Source organism: Mytilus californianus, unplaced genomic scaffold (genome assembly GCF_021869535.1).
Source record: "Mytilus californianus isolate M0D057914Y unplaced genomic scaffold, xbMytCali1.0.p SCAF_1, whole genome shotgun sequence".
NCBI classification, from domain to species: Eukaryota; Metazoa; Mollusca; class Bivalvia; order Mytilida; family Mytilidae; genus Mytilus; species Mytilus californianus.
In genome coordinates this window covers 105,870,087-105,882,433 of record NW_026262581.1, presented here as the reverse complement: position 1 = coordinate 105,882,433, position 12,347 = coordinate 105,870,087, and the positions used below count along the sequence as shown (strand labels likewise).

The window sequence follows — 12,347 nt, the reverse complement described above, 5'->3', positions numbered from 1 at the left end:
ATAATAAGAAGGATAGAAACCATGTTATTTCGGAACACTCCTTTTTAGTTGTCTAAAGGTTTGTTAAGAGTTGTAATGTTAGTTTTTTATAAAGAAACCGACCATAAACTTTTCCAGTTATTTATGTACAATTGCATTAACTCTCCCAAGTGTACCACCAAAACATTTGTAGAGGTTGTTTATCAAAAAGCTTGTCATATGTTTGCAAGATTATTTTCGGTATATTACCTTCACTTAGTAACAATCTAAATGATAAACAGCAGCAGCGAATGAGTTGTTTTTCAGTAAATCATTTTAATGTGTTTTGCTCTTAATTTCGACAATGGTACTCTGTTATAAACATAACGAACTTTTCTTACCTTATCACCTTCCACTAGTTTTGTGACCATTATAATTGTATCCACATTTTCTTGCCAAATCATTTGCCAAAAGTCACTTAAGGTAATTTTCTTAGGTCCTATAGATATAGAATAAAACACAAACGTAGTATTTGACCATTAATGCATTAGAACCCACATGCTTCTTCGGATTATACTTCCACATTATTAGAATTTTTAAGCTTTTCGACAAAAACATGTCTTAGAGACGCTGAAATTTCACACTGAATAATTGAAAGTTCTGTTTTATTTTTGTTAAAAATTGTGATATCAAGGTTCTTTGAAATTAAATTGTTATCATTTGTTTTCGTATACACCAGTGCAAGTAGGGTTAGTATTGGAAGACTTGATGACCACTGTAATAGTCAACCAGACACCAAACTATTGCTTGAATAGCTCATTTTGGTCACTATAACAACGACTGCATTTATTTTTACAACTACGTCTCAATTATCCATATTAAGATAGTCGGTACGATAAATTCGTTTCACAGTGTGCTAATTACCCAATACAATATATACGGGTTAGTAGATTCCATACGGAATTCGAGCTTCGATTGCTCTCGCCCCATATGAAATTTACTGACCCGTATTTATCGTTTTAGGTCACTATAGCTAGCATACTGTGTAACTAATAATAGAAGAGAGTGCATATAGTTTTTGAACATTATTCTAGAGTGACAGATATTTCAAAATTGAATACAAGTATCATATCTGTCGGGTTTATTGAGGTATCAAAGTTATCAAAAGTATACCTTGTGTTGCAATATATGCCTTGTCTTTGCTGTAGTTCTATAAATAAAAAGCTAAATTTTGACAAAATAATTCTTAGTAATTGTATTTCAATTCCCTATAGGATTTGTAATGAATAATTGAAAAACTGGTTTGGGTTCAATTTTAACCGCATCTTTTGAGAAAAAAACAAACGACATGAATATTTATACATTCTATTTATTCAAAAGCAATTTTACATGTGACATTTTAAATTTATTTAACATATAAAATTAATCATTTCAATATCAACTTAATGAATGTCATTGAGGGAGATATTTATATGATAGTTAAAAGATAACTTACCTTTATATAATTGGCATTAATGTAGTCTGTGCTGGTATCATACACTTCTAGCTTAACTCTTGAATGGTCGTCTACGTAAATGAGAGGTATAAGATGAAGACATTAGTTTTTTTGTTTTTTTTCTCATTTTGTTTTGTTATTCCGGAGCCATTTTGAAAGCTTACTGTACGGCATTGAGTTTGCTCATTTCTCAAGATGTACGTTTGCCCGTAAAAGGTGGTACGGTAGTCAGTATTTTTTACAACCTTGTCCAAGGGGATATTAGTCTTATTACCAACAATAATGTACTCCTTTTTTATAAGTTGTAGCATATGTGGTGGATAGAAGTATTACCGATTTTACTTCATTCACAAGACCAATAACCTATTTAAAAGCTTGGATATTACAGATTATAAATATCAAATTTTAAAGATTTTACAATAATATTACAACTATTCATAAAATCAAAATGAGCAAAGTGTACGTACTTTAAAGTTGGTAAAATTTTCAGAAATACAACACAGTAATGCTAAGTAAAATTTGCAAAACATTTTGAAAATGGCATTAGTATAAGGGAAATGTCCATATCTCTTTAAGTTGCGATGATGCAACTTAAGGGAAAAGAGAGGCTGAATATACCAATGGGATATTCAAACTCATCAATTAAAAACCAGCTGACAGCGCCATGGCAAAAAACGAAAACGACAAACAACAGTCCCCAAAACACAACATAAAAAACTCAGAAAAACGAACCCCACCAAAAAAAAAAAGACAGGGTTTCTTTGTCATTAAATCACTTGTAATCCACTCCTTTTGTAGTATAATATATATATTTTTGCAAAATTTTATTTTATTTGAGTTGTTTCACTTTGATTATAACGATGAATATATTCTTGATTTTCATAATTCACACCCTCTACTTATATGTTATAGGTCAATTAAATTTTTGTACGAACACAAGAAATATTCAATGTCTCCAAACCTCATTGTCACAAAAGTTCAGATTTGTTCAACTATACAGATCGGCTTGCTTGTATGTTTTACTTGGAAATGCCATATCCGTGCATCAAAATCAAAGAAAAGAGTTGTTCCGTCGTTGTTTTAAAATTGGGGAAAGCACATTCAAAGGAATGCTTTAAATTTCTAATAAAATATTTACAAAGAGTCTCGAATTTTGTATGCATTATCAAGCGTCTGAAACATTTAAAGAATTAGAAGAGTAAATTCCAACAAAATATTTATTTAAGTTGTTCGTCGTTCACCTAAAATTACCCTATTTCTATAAATTTCTTGGTCATGTTTTCTTGACAGATTACTTAAAGGATATCGGAGATGACCATCATTGCTAACCACCAGCTTATCGGAACATATATCTATATTATGTTGCAAAATCCAAAAGAATGTTTGTATACTCAAGATGTTACTGATGTGAGGTTAATTGAGTTCTATTTTTGAGTACGGTAATATTGTATCTGAGCTTACCCGTCTTTTACTTAGTTAAATAAACATTTGAGTTTTTGTCGAAATTTAACTTCATTTTGCAAAACACGTTAGAATATCTCGTTAAGTGTCTTATAAATTCAAGAGAACATATTTAGAACATATCCTGAAGTTACTGAATTGGTTTAACTCAAATTATCTGTAAACATAGCTTCTTTTAGTGTTAAAACTCTTTAACAATGCTTTTAAAGTTGAATGCAAAACTTGACTTTGTATATTTACTGATGCATATAACTCTGAAATATTCTTTGCAATATTCTGAGCCACCCTGAAAAAATCAAGGTTATCATTATTCATTTTTACGTCATTTAAAATTTAGAATGAGGCTTACAGGGAAATGTCGTCAGAAATCGGTTCTTCTTGATGTTTTCTTCTCTTTCACCCTCTGAATGTGGAAAATGTAAACCCATTGGTAGCATCTGCATTATTACAAAACATAATAATCAGTAATGGTAAAATAATTGTTTTCAGATGACTAACCCTTATTTAAGTACGTTAAACAAAAGAAAAAAAACAAAAACAACATTAAGAGCTTTAGTCAATTCCTACGTGTAAAATATTGTTCATATGATTTTTGTATTTTGAATTATCATATCATGGTTTATGATGTACATATATTATTTATGTTATATAAGTTAATAGATAAATGTAACTTGCATTAATTTCTTATAAACATCATATATTTGACAGCAATGTCATTTCAAAAAACCCTCAAATTATAACAATGCTTATGTTAAGTAATCACCCCTTTTAACATTCTTTTAAAGGATTTATTCATTAAGTCAAACCAAAATTATTACATGTTGTACTTTTTCATCAATTTTGGAAGCTCTCTTAGATGGTTTTGTGTTACTAATTTGCGTATTCGTCTATTTTTCAATTTGTCGGTTGTAGATTTTGCGATTGTAATTCGGGTAACATTAAATCGCGACATATTGGTAAATGGATTATTGAGTTGTCAATCAACTATGTGTCAGACGTCTACTGGTGCTTCATTTTATCCATTCAAGAGTATTCTGTTAGCTGACGAAGTTTAGGCTCTTATGAAAAACAACCTATTCTGTTAGTGGTTTTATTGTTACAAATACATGAATGTTATTTTCCTGTACTTTATCTAGTAATTAGTCATATAAATTTTGAAATGTATGTCAAACATAGTACACACTATAGAATACTAAACCACGTACAAAACATTCTTTTTTAAATGCGTTATTTTTTCGTTTCATTTTTGCAACGCTCAGTAAGTTGCCAACTGCAATATTGTATTCTGAAAATACGTTCTCTGCCTCTGTATTTGAATATAAATTTTCAGCATCTATTGACTCTATGTTTGGATAAAGATTATCAGGTATGGTGCCATTAGCATCTAAATTTTCTGTCATTAAAACATTTCCTAACTCAACCATGATTCCTTTAAATGACATTTGATTTTCTTTTTCTACATGTGCGTATTGTGGACTTTCAAATGTTTCATTGGAATATCCTGTAAAAAGAAAACCTTTGAAAAGTAAACGACGACAATATTTGCTTATAACTTTTAATCGTCTGAAGATTTTTTTCACAGAGTAACAAAAATCAAACAAATGACCCATGAAAATATTCGAAATAAAAAAAAACTGTAGGTAGCCTGAGCAAAATACCAAAAACCATGATCAAAGATGAAATATTTGTAAAGCTATGGGAACTATTGTGTAAACTTAGATGACAAAAGTCCCATTTGTTCAGAGATAAGTGACTAAATATATATATACTATACGTTTTGTAAGGCATTCAAATATACGAATATTTTTTATTCAAACTGAGATTAAAGTCTTTAAAAAATCTTATCTTTCGAACTAAACGCTTATCATAATATATGTGTATTTTTAATTTTCATAAAGTAAGTTAATGGATCAAAGTTCTTCCTAACAAACAAAGAATTGTGATATCTTAATTATAAATTAAGAGACAACCGTGAATATGTTCTTCTCTTATTGAAATGTTGACTTATATTGTTCAAATTAAACAAACAAAACTTCAGCATCCTTTTTTTCTTAAGCATGGAATTTCTTAGCCTTAAACAATGTTTGGTATTGAAATTTTTTTGATTTTTTTAAGATTAGGATTTATAATCATATTTTAGTACTAGTATAGTATACGAAACTACCTGGATTAAACAATTCTGTTACTTCACTTGAGAACTGTGTACCTCTTATTGGTTTACCAGGTCCGTTTGCACGTTTTCTATTGTAAAAAGTATGTACTGTTTGTAATTTCATTCTTGTCATGTAAGTTGTAGAATTGAGATCTTGTCTTATCTATTGATACACTCCATTAGTAACCGTAGTCCTAGGCTACCCTTTATTTCAGCTATGACAAGGGGACATTTTCCCATTTGCTTTAGGTGAATGACATGAAACTTTCATTTTGCGACAGTTTTAAAATTATCATTATCTAATCAAATTTATTTTTATTTTGTCAATCATACATTTATGTTTTTTTTTTAACTTCAATGTCTTTAAACTAATACCAAACTTAAAAAAGTACAAATTATTTCAAAATTTTGAAATGGCATACGTGATTATTACAACAAATGCAGATAACTGTAATCTATCAAGACTTTGTATTATAAATCTAAGACATTCCGTCTAAGAAAAAAAACAATATATAAATTTGGGGAATAATATTCTATTTTTACATATCTGGAAAAAAAAAAAAAAAATTCTTAAAAATTATACAAGGCTTACTTCAATCTTCACTTCACCCAAATGCTGACCTGGGTACCGAAATATGGTCATCCCTGGACTTACTTCTGCCGACAGGAAAACCTTAGTTAAGGTGGAACGTCCCTTTTGCTGTTTAAGATGTATAATTACACAGCCTCGTCCAGTTCGCACGGAGGCGCTGAAGCAGATGCCTCGTATAGAGTGGGAGCAATGCGTGAATATGCATAAAATATGAATAAATTTGTCACTGTATGTTAAGCAAAGACTTATCAATCAACCACTTTTCAAACAATACATTTGTCATTTTGGAGCCTTTTATAGCTTGCTATGCGGTATGGGTTTTGCTCATTGTTGAATGTCGTACGGTGACCTATAGTTGCTAACCTTATACGTCATTTGATCCCTGGTTTAGAGTTGTTTTATTGGCAATCATACCACATCTTATTTTTATATTCAAGTAACAATAATGGAATCAGTCCAAGAGATTCGGCCACAAAGTACTAGCATACATTTAAGTATAGAAATCGGAATTCCAGACGAAAAGTAATGCTTTGATATAATTCAAATATTTTTGACTATAAAAAATATCCAAATAATAGTGTAGATTTTTTGTTTACCGATAAATTATGTAAACAATTTTTTTTAACGTCGCTGTAAATATTGAAATGTGTTATGCAAACACAAATGATTTATTCATAGATTATAACGCCAATGTACCAAACAAATAGCACACAAAAATTGTTACGTGTTGAATAAAACTATTTTTGAATTCAAATAGGTTTCGTAATAGTCGTCAATTAGGATAAATCATAGAAGAATATACCTTCGTGCAAGCACTAAGTATTGCGTTTGTTTTTCAGCTTTCCGCTCTAAAACTGATAGAGTAAAATCAAGATACAGCTATGTCAAAGCAATTCCCTTTGACGTACATACATTTAGAAAAAAATATTTTGAAATTGTTATGAATTAAAAATACACATGCAAAGAGTTATAAATATGTGATATAAATTAAAGATACCTGTAAACTGATATTACGATTAATATAATTGCAATGACAGCTAAGATTGCTCCAATAACTCCTCCAATTATTATCCACTGTGCTTTGCTGATCTTTAAAGGGAATGTATCTGCAAAGTACAGTTTATAAAAGCAAAGGTATCGTTCAAATATATTATTAAATATAATGTGAAACAAAGTACCTTGAACGTATCCGTATTTTACACACTCTAGAGTAACAAAGCCAATTATTAAAGCTTTAGAGAAAGGGACATTTAAACTCATAAGATAAACTGACAACGTCATGGCAAAAAAAGAAACAGACAAACAATAGAACATAAAACACAACATAGAAAACCATAGACTGAGCAACACAAATCCCACCAAAAACTGAGGTTGATCTCAGGTGCTCCGGAAGGGTAAGAAGATCCTGTTCCATATCTGGCAATCGTGTGTGCTCATGTTAGTACAAATAGGGTAGGTCATATTCGGGAAAAGGAAACGAGATTGTAGTTACGACAATTGGAACATATCCGTTGTCATCTGCGAAACGGATATTCCATAACGGTCAACCAACTCGTGATAGCGTTCGTGAAATTTACGTAGGGATGATTACAACTTCACCATTTAGAACTCTTGGTTTAATAGCATCGTTGTGAGCAGCTACCTTCTATTAAGGAAATCATGATATGAAATACAAGCCCTGGAATATCGTATCAACTGGGAGATATAAACTCCGTATGCGGGCGCTGTTGGAATGTTGCTACATAGAAATGGAAAGTTCAACATTGGGAAGCTGAAATCATCTCTTTTGTCATAAATTCTGCTTCCAATCGACCATCATTGTCAGTTTCTAGATGTAAGTCAAGATAAGAGGCAGACTTAACTGTATCTGTTTTATCCTTATCTCAAGTTCGATGGGATAGATGTCACCAAATGTTGAATTATTTAGTGAGAGAACATCATCTATATAGCGGAAAGTGAAGTTAACGGATACTGCTAACTTCTTTTCTTTCTTAGTTTCTGTATGAGGTTCAGCCTCATATGATAAAGGAGCAATCCGGCAGGAAGAGGAGCACAGTTGGTTCACATGGGAATGCCAATTGTTTGTTGAAAAACACGTCCTCCAATCGTAACAAATATGTTGTCAATCAAGAAATCAAGCTCCTTGTTAATATCTGTATCAGAGAATTTTTTGTATGAATCAGATTGATTGTTTACGGAGTACGATTTATCCCTCCCTAAGAAAAGATACTTGTATCTACGTTGGCCATTTTTTTATTAAACAAAGCAGGACCAACTCTTGGTTCAAGAGTGTAGAAAAGTTAAATGTGCTAATACTATTGCAAGATGAAAGAGTCTTAGATTGTTTTTGCACTCTAAAAAATCTCTGGATTTTTTTTAGTATTCACATCTGATTCACAACACCTCTAGAATATGTAGTTTCACAATAACTTTAAAGCACCGCTTTGATTGCTGATAAAATTGATGTTAATAATTTATAAAGAGGTTTCGTGGAGCACTTGGAAGACCCACCAATATAACATTGTTTGTAAGGACACTTATGTAGTTAAGTTATCCAATACAGTGAGGGAAGATCCAGTTCTTCATCTTTGGGTGAAATTCCAAAGGAACAGACATATGATTATCCAGGATTCCTTCTTGGTAAATGTCGTGCGGTTTATGTTCAGTTTCCAAATGATGGGGAGTCCATTTGAGGCATGTCATTTATAACTTATTTTATTCCAATAAAGAATTCGAAGAGTACACACATTTAGAGAATGAAGCGTCGTATTGTTTTAGCAAATATGTCTTTTCTTCGACAAGACTCATGAATATTTTTTTTTAGGAATATCTTAAAAATAAAGTTTTCTTGTGCGCATGTCTTTACACAAAAAATTAATAGAATAACGTATAAGGAAATCTTATAAACGTATAAGAATGTTTAGAGTATATTTGGTGATACATTGTATCCCATTTAAACGTTCATATGTCATCTTAATAGGATATCAGTGTAAGCAAAAGCAAGGGTTTCTATGAATAATGTTAATCAAAAGCTCACTAAAAGTTTTGGAATATCAGATACAGAAATTATGTTGTCTTACATTTTATAATTTTCAATCAACCATACAAAAATGATTTGAATGAAAGTTCTTAAACTTTTTTTTTCTTTTAAAAACAAAATTGTTTTGATACCTTATAAAAGTCAGTGAATTTGTAATGTATGAACTAAAATATATTACAAAAGAGAAATACAACTTTTTTACTCATAGTGAACTTTCATTATTTAGCTGCTTGATAAACTTTTGAATTTTCATGCATCTAGTAGAGTAGCTAGAATTTTCTATTGTTAATTAATAGAGTTTGCATTGCTCTATCAAAACAAATTATTTAATATTTTTCTCCAAGAAGTGATGAGGCAATAATCCCCCAGTATCAAAATGCTGCAAACGTATTTGACTATATACTGTATGTAGCACTCTAGATACTGTTTTGATCATTTGTGGCGTTGAATAGCTGTCATTCATATTGTACATAGATAACGTAGAAATTTATTAATTAATGTTATACTTCAAGAGTTCTCTTATTTGCTGTAAATAAAACAAATCAAAACACAAATTGAGCAAAAAATTCAAGAATTTTAGCAAATTAAGTTGCTATGGTCCCATGGTTGCCATTGTGATTTTTCCAGCAACAGAATGTATATGAGAATTCTTATTGTAAATGTTTAGGCAAACAAGTACGTGAATGTATTATTTTCTTACATAACCGTTTCGGTGGTCTCATGCATATTAACATGCTTGCCTTGAGTGCAGAAAGTCGTTGCATTGGTTTTCGGCTGAGTCAAACCAAAGAGTTACGATTTAGATTTTAACGCTTTCCAGTTTAGCACGTGGAAAATGGTTCAAGTAAAGTTGTCTGGTTATTTTCTTTTTTGAGCTGACAGTTAAACAGGTAACAACGCCTTGAAAGGTACTTGCATTTTAAGATTTTATATTTCCATGCACAGTTTGAATGTGTTTTCAAAGGACTTTCCGTTTTGAATATCTCTTCGAGTTCGGTATTTTTGTTATTTTACTTTTCAATACTTTAATGACCTATTTTTTATGTAGCAGTCCGTTGTGGACAAATTTAAAATTTCATTGATTTGATTTCCTTAGTTTTTATAGACAACTTATTGTACATGTTTAAACTTGTAAGGACCAGCAGTTTAACATAAGGTTAGAACTTTTCTATTTGATGTCTTACGTTGAACACATGAAGTACCAATGAATCTAACTTGCACTGACCATTAACATTATAACACAATGTTCCATTCACGCAGTGACATGTTTGCCGGCAGCTGTACCCAAATAAAGGTGATTTACATACTGATATTCAATAATGATATTAAATATGGATTTTATTATTATATATAATTTAAAATTTTCCTGTGATATCATTATACAAAGTTAAATTGATTGATATATATTTGTTTAATGTCAAACGTCAGATATTATATAGAATTAAAATTTGTTTGTTTTCATTCCCCCTCTTTATTGATATATGTGTTAAAAACTTGTTGGAATTGAAATTTTGGTAAACATACATTGGTTACATTTTGATCCACGATACCCTGCTTTACAAGAACCAACAGTTTGACATATTCCTTCAAGATGATCACACGATTCGTTAATGCAATTGCTGCAGGACATAGCACAGTTAACCCCGTAGAATCCTCTGTCACATTCTACAAAATACATAGTATAGTGGAATTCAGATTATGAAATCAATTTTCAGTATGAAATTTTATAATAGATATACATCATTAATCAATATCTAATATAACTGAGACACAGTCAGCATCTCGCTCGTTTGTTAAGAAAAGAAAAGGCGAATCTATTAAAGTCAAATGAAACGAGCTTCTTGTAATTTTAATGTTATCAAAATTATTGAACCAATACATAAAATTGAGAATGGAAATGGGGAATGTGTCAAAGAGACAACAACCCGACCACAGAACAGACAACAGCAGAAGGCCACCAACAGGTCTTCAATGCAGCGAGAAATTCCCGCACCCGGAGGCGTCCTTCAGCTGGTCCCTAAACAAATATATATACTAGTTCAGTGATAATGAACGCCATACTAAACTCCAAATTGTACACAAGAAACTAAAATTAAAAATAATACAAGACTAACAAAGGCTAGAGGCTCCTGACTTGGGACAGGCGCAAAAATGCGGCGGGGTTAAACATGTTTATGAGATCTCAACCCTCCCCCTATACCTCTAGCCAATGTAGAAAAGTAAACACATAACAATACGCACATTAAAATTCAGTTCAAGAGAAGTCCGAGTCTGATGTCAGAAGATGTAACCAAAGAAAATAAACAAAATGACAATAATACATAAATAACAACAGACTACTAGCAGTTAACTGACATGCCAGCTCCAGACTTTAATTAAACTGATTGAAAGATTATGTCTTCAACATATGAATATCAGGCACAATCCTTCCCGTTAGGGGTTTAGTATCATACCATCATAACATATATGAGAAGAACATAACCCGTGTCATGCCAACAACTGGTTTTTGAATAAATGTGTTTAGTGCCGATGCAAAGACCCTATAAGTGAATCAATATTAACGCCAAAATATGCAATCTTTAATGACCTGACAACAGTATCGTAACTATATCCCTTCTTAATAAGTCTATTTAAAGGTTTTGTTAGTTTCAGAGGTGAATACTGACATTTTTGTGCTTTAAAAAGAATATTTCCATAAAAAATTGGATGTGAAATACCTGAACGTATAAGAAGTCTGCATGTTGAGCTATATTTACGAATGATGTCCTTATACCGATGATAAAATTTAGTAAATGTTTTGACTAGTTTGTGATATCGAAAACCCTGGTGTAATAATTTTTCAGTAATACATAAATTTCTCTCGTTAAAATATAAAACATTGTTACATACACGAGCGAATCGTACAAGTTGAGATAAATAAACACCGTAAGATGGTGACAAGGGAACGTCACCATCTAAAAATGGATAATTAACGATAGGAAATGAAAAATCATCTCTTTTATCATATATTTTAGTATTAAGCTTTCCGTTAATGATAAAGATATCAAGATCGAGGAAAGGGCAGTGGTCATTGTTAGTATTAGCTTTATTTAAAGTAAGTTCAACAGGATAAATTTCTTTAGTATACATACTGAAGTCGTCATTATTGAGAGCCAAAATATCATCCAAATATCTAAAAGTATTATTAAATTTGTGTATCAGATGTTGTTTCGATGGGTCTTTACTGATTTTTGTCATAAATTGTAACTCATAGCAATACAAAAAAAGGTCCGCAATAAGTGGTGCACAGTTAGTCCCCATTGGAATTCCGATAACCTGACGATATACGGAATCTCAAAAGCGAACAAAAATGTTATCTAGTAAAAATTCAAGGGCATATATAGTATCAAAGCATGTCCAATTGACACAGTTTTTTTGTTTATTGCTACTAAAAAATGACCTAAAAGAGTTTGAACATATATATTCACATTCTGACTTTTTAAATGCCCATTTAATTAGGTGTGTGAATTTTTTCTTAATGAGAATGTGAGGCAATGTGGTATATAGGGTAGAAAAATCAAAAGTTTGAACAGATTCAAAATCACCAATATATGCATGCAATTTATCAAGTACTTCCAACGAGTTCTTGACACTCCAAAAGTAATTAATT

General features: G+C 31.1%; 1 protein-coding gene across 4 annotated transcripts in view; it reads right to left on the bottom strand.

Moving 5' to 3' along the window:
* Positions 1–12,347, bottom strand: part of LOC127728931 (receptor-type tyrosine-protein phosphatase epsilon-like) — a 102,401-nt gene that overhangs the window by 28,653 nt on the left and 61,401 nt on the right. For all 4 annotated transcript variants that reach the window (XM_052236513.1, XM_052236521.1, XM_052236528.1 and 1 more), the window contains 8 exons: positions 10,223–10,363; positions 6,656–6,764; positions 5,079–5,155; positions 4,120–4,415; positions 3,264–3,351; positions 1,454–1,524; positions 1,132–1,168; positions 360–457 (listed from right to left, as the gene is read on the bottom strand). In XM_052236513.1, coding sequence (XP_052092473.1) covers positions 360–457; positions 1,132–1,168; positions 1,454–1,524; positions 3,264–3,351; positions 4,120–4,415; positions 5,079–5,155; positions 6,656–6,764; positions 10,223–10,363 — 917 coding nt within the window. The remainder of the gene's footprint in view (positions 1–359; positions 458–1,131; positions 1,169–1,453; positions 1,525–3,263; positions 3,352–4,119; positions 4,416–5,078; positions 5,156–6,655; positions 6,765–10,222; positions 10,364–12,347) is intronic.